At 41.1% G+C, this 20297-nt stretch overlaps 1 protein-coding gene across 4 annotated transcripts in view; it reads right to left on the bottom strand.

Annotated features, from left to right (window-relative positions):
* The window catches only part of SCYL2 (SCY1 like pseudokinase 2), a 46103-nt gene that overhangs the window by 7687 nt on the left and 18119 nt on the right, over positions 1-20297 (bottom strand). For all 4 annotated transcript variants that reach the window (XM_044280633.1, XM_044280634.1, XM_044280635.1 and 1 more), the window contains exons 6-13: positions 17458-17679; positions 14997-15113; positions 10941-11066; positions 7959-8135; positions 6617-6739; positions 2396-2509; positions 1585-1717; positions 1362-1480 (exon numbers count right to left, since the gene is read on the bottom strand). In XM_044280633.1, coding sequence (XP_044136568.1) covers positions 1362-1480; positions 1585-1717; positions 2396-2509; positions 6617-6739; positions 7959-8135; positions 10941-11066; positions 14997-15113; positions 17458-17679 — 1131 coding nt within the window. The remainder of the gene's footprint in view (positions 1-1361; positions 1481-1584; positions 1718-2395; positions 2510-6616; positions 6740-7958; positions 8136-10940; positions 11067-14996; positions 15114-17457; positions 17680-20297) is intronic.

Genomic DNA, 20297 nt, shown 5'->3' with positions numbered 1-20297 from the left:
TAGTCGTATTGTCAAATTTTACAGCACAGAACATGACACCAATAAAACAGCTTAAGATATATGGATACCCAGAGTTAAAGGGTATCTGTCAGCAGTTTCATGGTGCCCTATCTGAGAGCAGCATAAACTTATGACAGAGACCCTGTGCAAAATGCTGGGGCACTTACTTGAACTAATCTAGTCATTTTTGCTAAAATCACTATTGAGCCACTCTGGCACTGGGCTGTTAATATACAGAGAGCCATCTTTAACCCTTAGGAATTCCAAATGGTGTGGAATTGAAAAAAGAAATGCAATTCCTCAACGTCTTAAGTTTTTTTTTTTTACTACGGCGTTCCCTTTGAGGCAAAACTGACCTGTGCCCTTCATTCTATAGGGCAGTACGATTACAACGATACCACAAATGTATAGTTTTTTTTTCATGCGAGAATGGGGGGGGGACTTTTTTTTTTACATCACCATATTCTGACCCCGATAACCTTTTTTTTTTTTAGTTATAAAGGTAGGATCTGTAGTTTTTATTGATACAATTTTGGAGTGTGTGTGACCTTTTTGATCACATTTTGTTGCATTTTGTGGGGGGGGGGGGGGTAAAAAAAGAAATGAAAAAATGTTGAATCGGCCATTTATACCCTTTTTCCTGTTACGCCATTCGCTGTATTGGAAAAAAAAAATTATATTTTAATAGTACGGGCATTTTCGGACGCAGTGATGCTCAAGATATTTATATTTTTTTGTTATTTATGTATTTTTTTTATTGTACATAATAGGGGGCGATTTAAACTTTTATATATTAAACTTTTTTTTTTTTTTTTTTTACTTTTTATATGGTTTTGCAGCTCTGTTTTAACTTTTTTTTTTTTTATTCCTTACAATTATGTTTATTATATATCCATATTGGTACAGAATTGCTCATTTCTTATGTTGGCCAAAATAAGAATTGCAGCTTCAAAACCTGGGTCTCTTCAGAGAGACCCAGTGTATTGAAATCAATTATCGGCATCCTCATTGGCCACAGAGGATGTCGGTAAGAAGCGGGTTATTCACCCTTTAGATGCCGTGATCACGGCATCTAAAGGCTTTAATGACTGCGATCGGCATTATTGCTGGTGGCGATCATTAGTTTTAAAAAGTGGAGACCTGACGGCCATGGCTCCCACTGCACACCCATGCGGGCCACATGTGCATGAACTTTTAAGGGGTTAAAGTCCCAGCCGGTGCCATACTAGTACGGGAAAGGATTAAGCACAGTGGGCACAATCCAGTATTATAAATGATACTGTAGTTGAACAATAGAAAATGGAATTAAAACAAGGACAACCCCCTTTGTATAGGTCACATACAGTACATAGCGTACTCACCTGGTTGAGATTTAGGTTATTGTCAATGCTGAGAGGAATTAGATGTGGCAGCACTTTTCCAGCCAGCTGCTCTTTGGTAACACCAAGCTTCTTATGTGTAAAGGTACATTTGTAAATACCTGTTCATACAAATTAGATATTTCATATAAACAATTATAATAATTATATAGGCATGCAATGAATACTGGGTAATCCAAACTGCACTTAAGAGAAATACCAATACCTAAAATCCCCATTAGAACTGCCGGCTCTCTTGAAGGAATTTGTTGCAAGAAAGGGAGAATTTCATCCAGCACATACCACTTATCCAGGTATTCCAAAATCTTTCCTAAGCACACTAAGGAATTAACCCTCACCTATGAAAAATGAAAAAAATAATGCAGTTACCATAATTTCTCTTTGAATTAGTTTTCCTGCATACTTGGTTCTAGGCTGCCATCCAGCAGTAAGGCAAGAACCCCACCGTAACAGTCAGTCACCCTTAACTGTGACTTCAGTGTTTTCATATAGGGCAGTGATGGTGAAAACTGCTAACCAAAAGACACTTTTTTAATCGCAAACTGCCAACACAGCAATTTAACCTGAATACTGAGGATTTAGTTTAGAAAAAACAACTCGTACATGAGTCGGACTGGGATTTTAAAGCAGCCCTGGCACACAAACATAAAAATGGCTACACATTGATTTGGGCCGCGACAATGACCTAGGTATTATACTGCCCTGTATATGGATTCCATATACATGGCAGTAGAATACATACGTCATAGTCTCCTTACATACATGCTCCATATACAGGGCAGCATAATACATAGCTCTTCACCTCCTTATATTACATAAATATATATACACACACACAGGGTAAATGATTATATATATATATATATATAGATAGATAGATATAGAGAGAGAAGTATAATACATAGCTCATCACCTCCTTACAGAACATACATACACACACATATATATATATATATATATATATATATTTATATATATTTATTACCAGTGAGAGAACAAGTACTTTGCATACTCACAGCTAGTGATGATGTTTGTAGACAAACTGATTTAATTCTTGGTATTAAAGAATTTTTCATGGATGGGTAATCTATTAGGTTTGCAAATGTAGGGATTATGTTTAAGCACAGCTCCTATAGATAAAAAAAAAGAACACTATTTAAGATCAAACATGCAGACTATTAGGTAAGCATGTTTAAGAATTTGTCTTCATCAGCAATGAATGTCTTAAGGATGGAGATAAAATGTTGGCTATGGTTAGAGCATGAGGCAATAGGGTGCTGCAGATTTCATCTGTAAAATACATGCACCCAAAACCTGCAATAATTCACAGTAAAACAAATGCATGTTTTTTTTGACCCACCATCCCATGTAAATACACCTGAACGGGCCCCATTAATTTGTCACACATCTGCCCTGCTCACACAAGCGTCGCTTAGATCATAACAGAAATAATGCAGTGCCAGATTAGCCACACGATGGACACCAACTTATAATTGGGTCCACAGGGTTCTGCCGTTTCAAATGCAGTGCTGTTTCTTCAAGAGTTGTCTGATGCTGTAAAAAAACAAGGTATCAGCCAACTATATATTTCTTACAAGAAACACATTTAACCCCTTAAGGACACAGCCCTATTTCACCTTAAAGACTCGGCCATTTTTTTGCAAATCTGACCAGTGTCACTTTATGTGGTGATAACTTTAAAACGCTTTGACTTATCCAGGCCATTCTGAGATAGTTTTTCCGTCACATATTGTACTTCATGACACTGGTAAAATGAAGTAAAAAAACGAATTTTAATTTATAAAAATTTGTAAAAAAATTTTTGCAAATTTCCAAGTTTCAATTTCTCTACTTCTATAATAGATAGTAATACCTCCAAAAATAGTTATTACTTTACATTCCCCATATGTCTACTTCATGTTTGGATCATTTTGGGAATTATATTTTATTTTTTGGGGATGTTACAAGGCTTAGAAGTTTAGAAGCAAATCTTTAAATTTTTCAGAAATTTTTCAAAACACAATTTTTAGGGACCAGTTCAGGTCTGAAGTCACTTTGCGAGGCTTACATAATAGAAACCACCCAAAAATGACCCCATTCTATAAACTACACCGCTCAAGGTATTCAAAATTTTTTTTTACAAACTTTGTTAACCGTTTAGGTGTTCCACAAGAATTAATGGAAAATAGAGATACAATTTCAAAATTTCACTTTTTGGGCAGATTTTCCATTTTAATCATTTTTTTCCAGTTACAAAGCAAGGGTTAACAGCCAAACCAAACTCAATATTTATGGCCCTGATTCTGTAGTTTACAGAAACACCCCATATGTGGTCGTAAACTGCTGTACGGGCACACGGCAGGGCACAGAAGGAAAGGAATGCCATACGGTTTTTGGAAGGCAGGTTTTGCTGGACTGTTTTTTTTTTACACCATGTCCCATTTGAAGCCCCCCTGATGCACCCCTAGAGTAGAAACTCCAAAAAAGTGGCCCCATTTTAGAAACTACAGGATAGGGTGGCAGTATTGTTGGTACTAGTTTAAGGTACATATGATTTTTGGTTGCTCTATATTACACTTTTTGTGAGGTAAAATAACAAGAAATAGCTGTTTTGGCACCGTTTTAATTTTTTGTCATTTACAACATTCATCTGACAGGTTAGATCATGTGATATTTTTATAGACCAGGTTGTCACGGATGCAGCGATACCCAATATGTATACTTTTTTTTTATTTATGTAAGTTTTACACAATGATTTATTTTCTGAAGCAAAAAAAATAAATCATGTTTTAGTGTTTCCATAGTCTGAAAGCCATAATTTTTTCAGTTTTTGGGCGATTACCTTGGGTAGGGTATGATTTTTGCGGGAAGAGATGACGGTTTTATTGGCACTATTTTGGGGGGTGTGTGACTTTTTTATTGCTTGCTATTTCACTTTTTGTGATGTAAGGTTACAAAAAATGGTTTATTTAGCAGAGTTTTTTTAGCCAAGGTGCCTGCTCAATGATTTGAGCAGGCACCGGGTTCCGATCACTGATTGGAACAACACATGACGTACCGATACGTCATGGGTCCTTAAGGACCCGGGAGCCATGCCGTACAGGTATGTCTCAAGTGCTTAAGGGAGTCTGTCACCTCCATATGGCCATATACAGTGCTTACATAGTCCTATAGCACACCTATACATAAATGTAATGGTACCTTTGTCTTTTTCTTTACACTTGCAGAAGCTGGAAAAATAAAGTTTAATTGATATGCAAATGAGCACATGCAGGTGCCCCGGGGCGGAGTTCTCTGTGTTGGAGCCCAGGAGCCCACTAAGTGCTAATGCTACGTTATAAATGTGAGATTCTTGGCAAATACATTTTGTAAATTATTTGTGCCTTTCTGCCAACAAGGCGATCTTTTTAGGACAGGAACCTACACTAAATGCTACCTCCACCAGTGTCAAAATGGCCTCTATTAATGTTAGGGAAAGCAGATTCCATATGCATGCTGAGCCCAATCTATATTTTACCTCTCCTGGTGCCAAATGGCCTCCAATAAATGCAGGGAGAGCATTTACGGGGTGCTGATGGGAGACGGGGAAATCCACTCCCTCTGTCACCTCTTACATGCGACAGGTGCCACTGCCTGCAGCATGTTAAGAGTTAAACAGCCCAGATCAGCGCTCCTGCCAGTCCGGGCTGTGAACTTATGGTCCGTGTTAGCGGAATCCATAACGCGATTCTTCGATAACCCGAACTTTAGATGCCGAACTTAAAACACAAGTTCGCTCAACACTAATCTTGAGCAGACATTACATTTTTGTATACTATGACCTCCTTATGTTCCCTTGTATATGACAAGAGATACCAGCTCATATACATACTTTCTTTAGAAGGAGGGGGAGATCTGGGAGTTGGGTTTTGTTTGTACTTCCATGTTTTAAATCTTAATAAAGATTATCAGATAAAAATTGACATGCAAAAAACAGGTGTAAAAAACTGTAGGGCAGGTCTATTTTACACAGAAGACACCATAGACAATGAAATATGAATTCATTACCATTATATTGTTTATAATTACCATTAAATGTCATATTCGGTTTGGCCACTAGGGGTCACTTCTTACCTTCAGACTCTCTATGCAATAAGTGAACAATATTCACCAAACAGTACAAAATGTTGCACTGCGACGTGATATTAACGATTTCAGTCACATTTGGATATGGTAAAAGAATTAGGACGTAACCTCACTGAAATGAAATGGTCTTTGCTAGAAAAAGAATGCGATAGAGCTAAATGTACTCCAAGCAATGCTGGTTCTTACTGCTGGGAAGCTCGCCTGCTTTTGAAGCCACTAAGGCTACTTTCACACTCGCGTTCGGAGCGGATCCGTCTGGTTTCTGCACAGACGGATCCGCTCCTATAATGCAAACGCTTAGATCCGTTCAGAACGGATCCGTTTGCATTACCATAAACCAAAAAAAAAAAAAATAATAATAATATTTTTTTTTTTTTGTTCATGATAGTGCAAACGGATCCGTTTTGACTTTACATTGAAAGTCAATGGGGGACGGATCCGTTTGAAAATTGAGCCATATTGTGTCAACTTCAAACGGATCTGTCCCCATTAACTTACATTGTAAGTCTGGACGGATCAGTTTGCCTCCGCACGGCCAGGCGGACACCCGAACGCTGCAAGCAGCGTTCAGGTGTCCGCCTGCTGAGCGGAGGACAAACGGTGCCAGACTGATGCATTCTGAGCGGATCCGTATCCACTCAGAATGCATTAGGGCTGGACGGATCCGTTCGGGGCCGCTTGTGAGAGCCTTCAAACGGAGCTCACAAGCGGAGCCCCGAACGCTAGTGTGAAAGTAGCCTAACCATGACACATAGCTGGGATTTTGGACCCAAACGTGCCCAGTCCTTCCCTGCACTGGGAGATTAGTCCGGCATCAGACGGTACAGTTCACTTTACTGCACTAGGCGTGCACAAAGGGCGTATGCAGAGTGCAGTGAGCGCTTCATCAGTCCAATGCAGATGCCTCTGAAGAGTCCTGGATTCATCTCCTGATATGTTAGGTACTTATTTGCTATACTTTGCAGGAACAGATGGATTTGATATAGGCAGGTTGGTGACCCTAAATCTCTGCTGCATAATGGCATGCTGGTGGTTTACTAGCCCCGAGCCAGATGACAGGTTCCCTTTAAAAATGACTTAGTCACATGCAAGCAGTAAAACAGAACAGCTACCTGAATCTGTATAGACGGTGCCTCCAGGGCCCTGTACACCATGGGTAATACACTGTTCTTGATTTCATCTGGTGGGGTCTTGGTCAGAAGAAGGTCCATTTTTTGCAGAAATATTAAAAGTATCTACAAATGCAAAAAAAAAAAAAAAAAAAAAAGGAAAATCAGTGGTCACATTTTATTTAGAAAAAAAATTAATAAACAACTTTCAGACTTAAGACCAGTTTTATAGATAAACACATCCACTCACCATGTTGCTAGCCTGACGGCATGGAAAATGAGACAATTGAAAAAGTTATTATAGAGAAAAGTTTGGTTTAGAAAAAGACATCAATACAATGATTACAGGACTTCACGAGACAACCATAGAAAGTTATAACGTGTATGCCTTGACAATAGTCAGTAACATGGCAGAAATTTGCTACAGATTTTGCTCTTTGCATTACACTTTAAACTGCATGCCATCAAATAAGTGCCAACTGCACTACACTATAAATAAACTGTGCCTAGGGACTGGAGTTTGAGACGGTGCAATGCTTTAATATACAACTGCCAGCTCTGCTCATGGATAGTGTTCATGGAGCTTGCACCTAGAAGCAAGAGGAAAGTCCTGCAGAAACCTCCTATAAAATAAGTTTTCTGTATACTGGAGACCATTTCCAGAACAAAACATCCAGGTGATGCCAACTTCGCACATAGTGAGAATCAGGCATATATCAGTAAGTTGTACCCTGTTCTAGGGCTGAAATGATTACTCGATTGAATTAAGTAATTCGACACAAAAATTCCCCTACAGGAAAGGTTTAAGTACTGGCGTTGGGGACATGGCTAGGAGGGGAAGATGGCGGCACTCAGGGAGATGGTGGCACTGGGGGGGCAGCTGGTGGCACCTGGTGGCACTGGGGGGGGGGCAGCTGGTGGCACTGGGGGGGGGGGCAGCTGGTGGCCCTGGGGGGGGGGGGGGGGCAGCTGGTGGCCCTGCGGGGAAGCTGATGGCACCGAGGGGGAAGCTGATGGCACGGGGGCGGATGATGGCACGGGGGGGCCGCTCTTTTAATTAGTTTTTAGTTATAAGAGTACTCAAATAATCGTTGGATTAATCAATAGAATACTCGATTACAAAAATAGTCGATAGCTGCAGCCCTACCCTGTGCCAATACTAAACTCCTGAGCGATAGATTAAACTTAACTTTTACTCAAACATGCCAGCACCTCATTCACATATAAGGGAGAGAGGCCACACACAACACACTCATACATAATCAAACTGTTATTCAATTCTCATCTAAAAAATAATACAAATCATGTTAAAAAACCAAAACACACGAAGACCAGGGAAACTAACCTGAATAGGCTCCTGTTGCCGAAAAACTGGGCCAAGGTCTGGCAGAATGAGCTTTGCATATTCCTCCTTGGTGCATTCCTCTGCTATCAGTAAAACATTGGGCAACACAAACGGCACCATGTCTGGGTTTACAAATTCTGAAGTCAGTGCCGGTAATATACGTTGTATAACGACACGCTGTAAAATTAAACAAAAAATTTCACCGAAAACGCTGACATGTATGTTTGATCAAGTAAACTATGCAAAGCTACAACCCATAATTTTTTGCATGTTTCTATCCCAGTCTCAACATTTACCATTGAATTTTGGAATGCTAGTACATAAAACAATGTACTTAAAAGGGGTTCACCGGGAATCAAGAAAATAAAAATACTTAAATATTACTTTATTATAAATATATTCCCAAATACCTTTCATTAGTTATAATGGCTCGTTTGGTCTAGGGAGCAATCATCAGGGGAAATAAAATGGCCGCCGTCCTATTAGTCCACATAAAACCTGTCCTAATCACACAGGAGGACAAGTTACATTACAACACTGATTGAAAGAGCTGCCTCATCCTCCTCTCTGCTCTCCATGTCAGGGATTATGATCCTCATTACAGTTTAATAGGATCTTCAGCTAAATATCTGTAGGAATTGAGATAATTAGGAAACAGCTGAGGTAAAGAGGACGGACAGGACAGACTGTGGTAATGTGGGGCTGTGGTAATGGAGACTACATACAAGTGCTGCAGCCCATTAGGCACACCCCCACCTCCTCTCTGTACTTCATGTCTCCTCATGAACTCCATTCCTACAGAGATTCAGCTAAATATCATATTAAACTGTATTCAGGATCATAATCCCTGACAAACAGAGCAGAGAGGAGGATAAGGCAGCTCTTTAGCTCAGTTCTGTGTGATTAGGACAGGTTTGTGTGCGCGCTAATAGGACAGGCGGCCATTTTATTTCTCCTGTTTGCTCCCTAGACAAAATGAGCCATGATAGCTAATGAAAGGTATTTGGGAATATATTTATAATAAAGTAACTATTTAAGTTAGGGATCGACCGATTATCGGTTTTACCTGATATTATCGGGCCGATATTCAGGATTTTGACCGCTATCGGTATCGGCATCTATTTTGCCGATATTCCGATAGCGTATGGGGAACACAGATCGCGCCGCTGACCGCTCTCTCCGTGTTCCCCTTAGCAGCACAGGGGAGAAGGAAGCAGTGTCTCCTCCCCCTGTGCTGCTGCTGCGACCAATGAAAGGACAGGGGACAAGAGAAGGGGAGGGTCTGTGGCCACTGCGCCACCAATTAAGAGAAATCTCTCATTTATTCATATACAGGAGGCGGGAGCTGCAGAATCACATAACCGGCTCCCAACCTCTATGAGCAATAGCTGCGATCTGCGGTAGTTAAGCCCTCAGGTGCCGCGGATCGCAGCTACCGCTCATAAAGGTCGGGAGCCGGCTATGCGATTCTGCAGCCAGCTCCCGCCTCCTGTATATGAATAAATGAGAGATTTATCTTCATTGGTGGCGCAGTGCGCCCCCCCAAGCCCTGTATTAGACATTGGTGGTGCAGTTCCCCCCCAACCCCAGTATTAGACATTGGTGGTGCAGTGCGCCCCCCCCAAGCCCCTCCAGTATTAAGCATTGGTGGCGCAGTGCGCCCCCCCACCCCAGTATTAAAAACATTGGTGGCGCAGTGCGCCCCCCCCCCACCCAAGTCCCCTCAGGATCCCCTGCTCCTCCGATCGGAGCCCCAGCAGTGTAATGCTGGGGCTCCGATCGGTTACCATGGCAGCCAGGACGCTATTGAAGCCCTGGATGCCATGGTAAGCTCCATGCTGCTGTGTGCACAAAGCACAGAGCAGCAGGGACAGTGAGAGCTCCTATAGAGATCAGGGTGAATAGGAGAAGGGTTCTAGTCCCTAAGGGGGCTAAAAGTTAGTAAAAAAAATTTAAAAAAAAAAAGTTACAAAAATAAAACACCAAAATATTAAGTATAAATGAAAAAGAAAGATTTACAAAAAAAAAATATATATACACATTAACAATAAACATTAATTTTCTGCAGATTTGTGTAGGAATCTTATTTTTTTTTCAAAAATGAAAATTCCCAGAATATCGGTATAAATTATCGGCTATCGGCCTGAAAGTTCACAAATTATCGGTATCGGCCCTAAAAAAATCAATATCGGTCGATCCCTAATTTAAGTATTTTCATTTTCTTATTTCCCTGAGACCCCCTTTAAAGCATACTTACACTTTAAGATGACCTTTCAGATTAAGCTGTTATGTGTGCATGAGGAGTTGCCGTATGTCTGGCTATTATATGACTTGTATCCTACACTTCTCCCGCAGTATGCTCCATTTTTAATTGTCAGTTGCCCCTGAGCTAGTGGGTAGACAATAGCTGCTGTCATGTCTCCTATACAAAGATTCTGGTTCCTAAATCTCTTACTGTGTTAGAAGCAAGATTTAAGACATTACAGAAAAGTACTGAGCAGTAGTGATGTGAATCAAGCACTTGGGGTGAGATATAGCACTATTATATGTTCCAGCCGCCCTGTCAATGCCTCAGTCTCTCTATGTCAGCTTACTTTTCCTCCCCCTCCCCTGACTTCTGTAAGGCAGCTATAATCTGATTCTTCAGTGAGCTGAAAATTAGCTTTGTCTCAAAAGACAGAATCAGATGAGAATGCAGAGTGAATGTTTGTTTAGGTAAGGTGGAGAGCTGCATTTTCCTCCGATAAGATTTATTATGGTTTATTTGCTGATTTATGCAGTTGTGTGAAAAGTTAGACACTATTTAAGCATCTCTCATACAAATACAGTATATTGTGATGCACTGTGGCTTTTGCAACACTTTGAAATGTACTCCATTGATGACTAAGGCATCATTCTTCTTGTTCAGTTAGGGCCCCAGTTATATAAAAGCATTTACACAATGTATCTAGCTGGTGTCCCTCAAGGGTCTTCGATACAAACCTTTGGCAGTTTGGGAAGAACTTTCGGCAAACCTTTGAAAAACTGGGATTTCTGAAGATTGTCTCTTTGAAAAAGGGAATCAAAATATTGTAATGTCACAGCACCAACATCATCAAAAAATGGAATCTGTAAAATTAAGAGCAAAGCATGATTTTAGTATTCAAACTGTTCAATTTGATATTTTAGTTCAGAGTGAGGTTCCCAGTAATTCTAGGGGAGAACTCAGTCTGATATATTGCATGAAGTATGCTGTGATATCCTTTTCATGCGGGTGCCACATGCATTTCCCAACATGATGGCATGCACAGCCCTAATGAAATGCAGGGACACCATGTGAGATCAGTGTGATATGCAGTCCCTTCAAAAAGTATTCGTACCCCTTGAACTTTTCCACATTTTTTCAGGTTAAACCCACAAACTTAAAGGCTATGTACACCTTTGGGGGCATTTTTTTTTAATATTATTATTGCATTGTACTTATTTAGAGCTAAAAATAATTTCTTTCACTTCCTTTTTTATGAACACAGCCGACATGCTCTACTAGCTGCCTGTGGGTTTTCTGTCATCTGGGGAGCAGAAGGACTTCTTATCTCTGCTCTCTCACATTATAAACACTCATTAAAGCGCAAGCCTTATCTTACGGTCAAGAATGTTGCTTAAATAAGTGGTTTATGACCTCTTAGTAGTTTAGAGATAAGGGTTATTAGATGACCTGCACAAAGTGAAAGTACCAGTCACACAGTTAGAAAAACAGTTAACCCTTTGTGACAGGAATGGCTTGATATTTCTAATAAAGGCCAATTGAAAATATGATTTTTAGCCAAAAATGAGTAAAAAGCAATCATAAACACACCTGTCCACCCCACAGTCAGTCAGACGCCAACTACTACCATGGGCAAGACCAAAGAGCTATCAAAAGACACCAGAGACAAAATTGTGCACCTCCACAAGGCTGGAAAGGGCTACGGGGCAATTGCCAAGCAGCTTAGTGAAAATAGATCAACTGTTGGAGCAATTGTTAGAAAATGGAAGAGGCTAAAGACGACTGTCAGTCTCCCTTGGACTGAGGCTCCATGCAAGATCTCACGTTGTGGGGTATCACTGATGATAAGAAAGGTGAGGAATTAGCCCAGAACTACAAGAGAGGAGCTGGTCAATGACATGAAGAGAGCTGGGACCACAGTTTCAAAGGTCACTGTCAGTAGAACACTATGCCGTCATGGTTTCAAATCATGCATTGCACGGAAGGTTCCCCTGCTCAAGTCATCACATGTCCAGGCCCGTCTGAAGTTTGCCAATGACCATCTGGATGATCCAGAGCAGGCATGGGAGAAAGCCATGTGGTAGAACTTTTTGGTCTAAACTTCACTCGTCGTATTTGGAGGAAAAAGAAAAAGGAGTTGCATCCCAAGAACACCATCCCTACTGTGAAGCATGGGGGTGGTAACATCATGCTTTGGGGGTGCTTTTCTGTGAAGGGGACAGGAGGACTGCACTGTATTAAGGAGAGGATGAATAGGGCTATTTATTGTGAGATTTTGAGCAACAACCTTCTTCCCTCAGTTAGAGCATTGAAGATGGGTCGTGGCTCCGTAAGAAGCATATCAAGGTTCTGGAGTGGCCTAGCCACTAGCCAGTCTCCAGACCTAAATCCAATAGAACATCTTTGGGAGGGAGCTGAAACTCTGTGTTGCTCAGCGACAGCACAACAACGTGACAGATCTAGAGGAGATCTGTGTGGAGGAGTGGGCCAAAATCCATGTTGCAGTATGTGCAAACCTGGTCAAGAACTACAGGAAACGTTTGACCTCTGTAATTGCAAACAAAGGCTTCTGTACCAAATATTAACACTGATTTTCTCAGGTGTTCAAATACTTATGTTCAGCAGTGCCAGCCAAATAAATGCTTTAAAAATCATACAATCTAATATTTTTATTTTTTTTGTCTCTGAGTGGGAATGCTCCTATAATGTGAATGTTAGACCCCTCCATGATTTCCAAGTGGGAGAACTTTCAAAATTGCAGGGTGTTCAAATACTTTTATAGCCTTTAAATGTATTTTATTGGGATTTTTTTTTTGTCATAGACCAACACAAATTAGCAAATATGTGTGAAGTGAAAAGAAAATGACACACGGATTTCAAAATTTTTAACAAAAAAAATCTGAAAGGTGTGGCGTGCATTTGTACTCAGCCCCCTGTACTCTGATAACCCTAAATATAATCCAGTGTGAACAATTGCCTTCACAAGTCACCTCGTTAGTAGACAGAGTCCATCTGTGTGTAATTTATTCTCAGTTTAACTACAGCTGTTCTGTAAAGGTTTGTTAGAGATCATTAGCGATCAAACTGCATTATGAAAACCAAGGAACACACCAGACAGGTCAGGGATGAAGTTGTGGAGAAGTGTTAAGCAGGATTAGGTAAAAAAAAAATATTGCAAGCTTTGAATACCTCATGGAGCACTGTTTAATCCATCATCTGAAAGTGGGAGCAGTATGGCACAACTGCAAACCTATGAAGGCATGGATGTCCACCTAAACCGACAGCCCAGGCAAGGAGAGGACTAATTAGAGAAGCAGCCAAGAGGCCCATAGTCACTCCAGAGACGCTGCAGAGACCCACAGCTCAGGTGGGAGAATCTGTTCACAGGACAACTATTAGTGATGTACTCAACAAATCTGGCCTTTATGGAAGAGTGGCAATAAGAAAGACATTTTTTAAAACAAGCCATAAGTCCCATTGCAGTTTGCCACAAGCCACGTAGGGGACAAAGTAAACATGTGAAAGAAGGTGTGCTAGTCAGATGACTGCACCCCAACCCTGAACACACCATTCCTACCATGAAAAATGGTGGTGGCAGCATCATGCTGTGGGGATGCTCTTCTTCAGCAGGAATAGGGAAGCTGGTCAGAGTTGATGGGAAGATGGAGGCAATCCTGGAGGAATACCTGGTAGAGGCTGTAAAAGAATTGAGACTGGGGCAGAGGTTCACCTTCCAGCAGGACAATGACCCTAAATATACAGCCAGAGCTACAATGGAAAGGTTTAGATCAAAGCATATTCATGTGTTAAAATGGCCCCGTCATAGTCCAGACCTTAACCCCATTGGGAATCTGTGGCAAGACTTGAAAATTGCTGTTCACAGATTCAATCTGAATGAGCTTGAGCTATTTTGCAAAGAATGGGCAAACATTTCAGCCTCTAGATGTGCAAAGCTGGAAGAGACATACCGTAAAAGACTTGAAGCTATAATTGCAGTGAAAGGTGGTCCTACAAAGTATTGACTTAGGGGGCTGAATACAAATGCACACCACATTTTACAGATTTTTTATTAAATTATCAAAAAATTTGAAAACCATGCATGCATTTGAAAACCAACACAGTAGCAACTATCGCATAAAATCCCAATAAAATACATTTAAGTTTGTGGGTGTAACGTGTTTTTTTTTTTTTTTTTAAAGTTCAATGGGTATGAATACTTTTTCACTGTAAATCCTATATACGCTTATATACATATTTTTCTTAAGACGTAAAGCAGAATGAAAACCAACTAAGGGTACTTTCACACTTGCAGCAGAGGATTCCGGCAGGCAGTTCCGCGGCCAGAACTGCAGGCCGGATCCATCAAAACGTATGCCAACTGATGGCATTTGTAAGACTGATCAGGATCCTGATCCGTCTTACAAATGCATTGAAAGGCCAGATCCGTCTTTCCGTCTATTTTTAGTCAGAGATAAAACTGTAGTATGCTGCGGTATTATCTCCGTCCTAAACAGTGAAAAAGACTGAACTGAAGACATCCTGATGCATCCTGAACAGATTGCTCTCCATTCAGAATGCATAGGGATATAACTGTTCAGTTCTTTTCCGGTATAGAGCCCGTAGGACGGAACTCTATGCCGTAAAAGAAAAACGCTAGTGTGAAAGTACCCTAAATTTGGTATTGCCATAATCGTGAAACAAAGGTTGACTATGATGTTTTAAAAGGCATGTTATAAGTAGCTAGTGAAAGTGGACACAACAAAGTTAACAGCTTCTAGTCAAGCTCCCCCTACCTTTGTTATCTGATCTGCATCTGGTCTGACTGCTGGAGTAACATTGAGAAGGAGTTTTATATGTTCCCGGACTTCTTCTGGGATATTTACAAGGATATTAGGGTTTAAATGACTTAGCTGTGTAAAATAAAATAAAAAAGAAATGATTGAACAGAGCAAAAGTGTATAAATTCTATATAATATGCCACACAAACCTAACCAATATACACATTCTCTGGAAAAAGGGATTAAATAGAAAAGCCTTATGTGTGGAATTCATAGGACAGTGATTTGGCAAGATACAATGGCCTCAGGATACAATATTTTCAACATACAATGGTCTTTTCTGGGCCAGCGTAAGTAGAGATTAGACTTTAACATACACTGCCTCAGATTCAATCCAACCAATAAACAGTCATTTCACTGGTAAAACACCTTTGTATGATGTCTAGCAGCTCTCCTCTGTGGTACTAAAGGTTCAGTACTGCCCCCTGTCTGTGCCAAGATGAGCTGCCCATTTGGACAACACTTAAGCAGCGACTCTATTTTATTTTTCTGGTACATGTATGTACTATGTAAGGCCACTTTCACACTAGCGTTAATATTTTCCGGTATTGAGTCATAGGGACTCAATACCGGAAAAAAAACACCTCCGTTTTGTCCCCATTTATTGTCAATGGGGACAAAACGTAACTGAACAGAACGGAATGCTCCAAAATGCATTACATACCGTTTAGTTGCGTTCCCAGACCGGAGAGCAAACCGTCCTGGAATGCGGAGCAAGACAGATCTGTCATGACCCACAATGCAAGTCAATGGGGACGGATCCATTTTCTCTGACACAATAGAAAACGGATCCTTCCCCCATTGACTTTCAATGGAGTTCATGATGGATCAGTCTTGGGTATGTTACAGGTAATACAACCGGATCCGTTCATAACGGATGCAGATGGTTGTATTATCAGTAACGGAAGCGTTTTTGCTGAACCCTGCCGGATCCAGCAAAAACGCTAGTGTGAAAGTAGCCCAATTCTGTTGTATTAAGGACTTGCTTTATGTGTCTTGGTTATCTGATTATTTTTTTTAAAACTTACTACTGTACTGCATATGGTAACTGTGGTCTTTTAGTATGTGCCAAGAATCTCACAATTATTTAATGAGCATAGCATTAGCACTAGTATATTTTGTAAGGCACCATTTTGTAATTTTTTTAATTTGTGTTTGCAAAGTGCTGTTCCATTGTGTTTGTGCCTTCAGCCATAGCTACATGTAGGGCTGCAGCTATCGACTATTTTTGTAATCGATCAATCCAAAGATTAGTCGAGTACTCTAATAACAAAAATCGAATTAAAGGAACATTTTTCTTTATAAAAACTCATCGCCCCCCCCCATGCCATCAGCTGCCCCCAAGTGCTACCAGCTGCTCCCCAGTGCCACGAGCTTGCCCCCCCGTGCCACCATCTCCCCCTCCTAGCCATGTCCCCCACGCCTGTACTTACCTTTCCTGTAGAGGTGCAGATCCAAAGCTCCTCCTTCTTCTCCGCGCGGTGCACTGTAGTCCTAACGTCACACAGCGTCGGATCATAGTGTGCGCTATCATGCACTATGACCTGACGATGTGTCAGGATACAGTACAGTGCAGCGCGGTGAGGGTGACCACGGAGCAGTGAGTAATAGCAAGCACTTCAATCCCGCTCCCCATGACACAAACAAATCCTCGATGCAAAAAATTAGCATCGAGGATTTTTGTGTCTAATTACTCGATTCAGTAAAACTTGTGATTTATACATTTGTAGCTCAGTTTTTTTTCCCCCAACTCCTATTAATACCCATAAGTACAGGAGGGAGGAGTTATCAGTGATTGATAGCATTAGGCCTCATGCACACAACAGTTTTGTTTTTTTGCGGTCCGCAAAACACAGAAGCCAACCGTGTGCTTTCCGCAATTAACGGAACGGAAGGGCCATTGTAGAAATGCCTATTCTTGTCCGCAAAACGGACAAGAATAGGACATGTTATATTTTTTTTGCGGGTCTACGGAACGGAGCACACAGAGTGCTGTCCGCATCTTTTGTGGACCCATTGAAGTGAATGGGTCCGCACCCGAGCCGCAAAAACTGCGGTTCGTATTCGGACCAGAACAACGGTCATGTGCATGAGGCCTTATGTGTATAAATGTACACAGAGAGATAGCTGTCTGTCACTGGTAATTCCCCCTCCCTGTACCAATAGTTTTTCACAGGACTGAATCTTTTCCTACAAAAATATTATATATCAATCTGCTCGACTTCTCATGCTGCTTTCAGATTGCCTTGCATTCTGTAGTTACAAGTCCTCTTTAAAGTACCCATATATCTTCAATAGCTGTTGTTCGAACAACTATTCTTTCCGATACCCATATACGCAAAAGCTCCTGGGTCTGCAGAGCATGCATATGTTTCCAAGGGTGTGTGCGAAATCACTCTAAATGTGGAGAGCATACCTGGTCTAGTTGTCTGCTAAAGCTTTTGTAAATGTCCTGTTTGTTGACTTCAAAGATGGTCTTTCCTTTGTTGTACACTGCATGTATGATAACACCAAGCGAGTACATGTCACTGGCAGTGTCACAGCTTACTGACAATATATACTCTGGTGCCAGGTATTCTGGATTAGGCAGACACAGCGAGGGCAAGTTAGGATCCCATTCTTTACATACATACTTTGTCTGCAGAAAGAAGACAAAATGTAATCAGCATTAGCACATATAACTTAGATGACAGTTCTAGATAAAAGTTATTAAAAGAGGTTGTCAAACAGCAAAATATTATTTTTATTTTTTTTTTTAAACCGGCACTTAGATCTCAATATTTTTGTGATTACATGGAATTTAAACTTTAGTACTTGAGCTATTCATCGAAATCTATCTGTATGGCGCCACCTGCTGGTTTCTCTACTTCTAAATTCTCTGTCCTGCTAACTGGGATGGAAGCACATGCTCAGTTCCATCCTTCAAATGCAACCAGCTGCAGATAAAAGGACGCTCCCCCTGTGCTGCCAGATTGAAGTAAATCCAGCAGACTAATTGGCACAATGATCGGGGATTATTTCTGGATCCATGTGAGGTACAGGGCTGGTTCTACATTTGTTAGAAAGGGAATGTCATGTACGATATTGGATTTTCATTTTTTACATTAAATCATGGGACAACCCCTTTAAGCTGGCCAGGCCAGTAAGGGTTGTTTTACGCTTGCAGATTTCCTGCCCGTAACAAGCACTAATTAATTATATAGAAATTAGGTGAGTATTTTCCAGTTCACATGGCGCAATGATCAGGAATAAAACTTTTTGGCCCAAGTAAAAGGGCCTTAAAGGGGGTTCACCAGGATCTTTATATTCTTGGTCTATCTTTAGGATAGGTCCTGAATATCAGATTAGAGGGGTTTGGTTTTTCTCCCCACAACGGAAGCAATGCTGTATTGGTGGACAGAGCTGTTCTGGTGCCGTAGCTACAGCAGAATAGAACAGAACCTCTTTAAAGGAAACCTGTCACCTCCAAAACACATTTCAAACCAACATCATTACCTTACAGTAGCCCCCAGTGTGTTCCTAATCATGTCAGCAGCGGCCTCCTTCCTTCAAGTCAAGCTAAGCGCGCCCCTCACCCGTCCTCCCTTCACTGTGATTGACATCCTGCTGAGGATGGGATTGTGCAAGTCTCGCGCATGCGCGGTGTGCTCCTCCTCCGCCTGGCGCGCGAGCACGATGGAAAAGCCCGGCGCATGCGCAGAGAGAGGAAATTGACAGAATGAGTGCGAGAGACGGAGACAGGATAGTGCAGTTACATGGAGCGCACCACGCATGCGCGAGACTTGCACGATCCCAGCCTCACAGCAGGATGTCAATCACAGTGAAGGGAGGACGGGTAAGGGGCACACTTGGCTTGACTTGAAGCAAGGAGGCCGCTGCCCCCTTGACTTTAAGCTGACTCTGAGGATAGCGAAAACATAGATTAAAACAGCGTTTTTATAAAATATACAACAACCAGTGGAGGAATAAAGAACAAGATAAGGAACACACTAGAGGCTACTGTAAGGTAATGATGTCTGTTTAAAATGTGTTTTGGAGTTGACAGATTCCCTTTAAATTAGAAACAATAAAAAAATGGTATTCTTTCAATACACAACAATGTCCAATTAAAGGTATACTTCAAGCAAGATCAAGCTTCTCATTTGTAGGTCTTGACAGTAATGGCGGCCTCTGGCAGCGGTTCTAATGTCCCGTCCTCAAGAAACCCTCAAAAGGTCATGGATTCAAAGATATGCCAAAGAACGACAACTTACGGCAATTTCTGAAGCACTAACAATAGCCATATCTATATCATCTGTGTACCTGACAAAGGTATTATCACAACCTTTCTCAAACTGTGTATCAAAGAAAGAACATAGTGACAGTATGAAAGGACAAACAGTTAATTACATTACAGCTTGTATGGAGTTAGATATAAAGCAAGCTGTCCTCTTACTGCCTGAAAAACACAGCACAGAAAGACTGTAGAAACACCAGTGGTAAAAGTTACATAGTTACATAGTTAATATGGTTGAAAAAAGACATAATAAGCTCATTAAGTTCAACCAAGGAATAGATGGGGACGTGAATCCCAGAAGGAAGCGAGACTCGGGATTTCTACACGTTTTCATAAGCATTAATGTCATTTACTTTTAAGAATTCGTCTAAACCCTTTTTGAAACTGTCCACTGTTCCTGCTGTGAAAACGTCCTGAGGACGTCTATTCCACAGATTCACAGTTCTTACAGTAAAGAAGCTTTGACGTTTCTGGAGACTGAACTTTTTCCTCTCCAATCGGAGGCAGAGACCCCTTGTCTTTTGAGCACATTTTACATGGAACAGTTTTTCACCGTATTTTTTGTATGGCTTCTGATATATTTCTATAGGTTAATCATGTCCCCCCTTAGACGTCTCTTCTCAAGACTAAATAAATTCAATAATTTTAATCTTTCTTCTTAACTAAGACCCTCCATGCCCCTTATCAGTTTAGTCGCTCTCCTCTGTACTTTTTTCAGCTGCAGAGCATCCTTTTCTTTGGACTGGTGCCCAGAAATGAACTGCATATTCCTGGTGAGGCCGCACCAACGCTTTGTAAAGTGGTAATATTACATCCCTGCCCCGCGAGTCCGTGCCTCGTTTAATGCCTCACAGCTGATTGACATTGTATGCTGTAATTTAATCTACCATCCACAAGGACACCCAAATCCTTCTCTATAAGTGACTCTGCCAGTGTTACATCCCCTAGGACAGTGGTGGCGAACCTATGGCATGGGTGCC

The sequence above is a fragment of the Bufo gargarizans genome, chromosome 2, assembly GCF_014858855.1.
Source record: "Bufo gargarizans isolate SCDJY-AF-19 chromosome 2, ASM1485885v1, whole genome shotgun sequence".
Taxonomy (NCBI): domain Eukaryota; kingdom Metazoa; phylum Chordata; class Amphibia; order Anura; family Bufonidae; genus Bufo; species Bufo gargarizans.
Note: the sequence above shows the minus strand (reverse complement) of the source record. Positions and strands in the feature narration are given on the sequence as shown.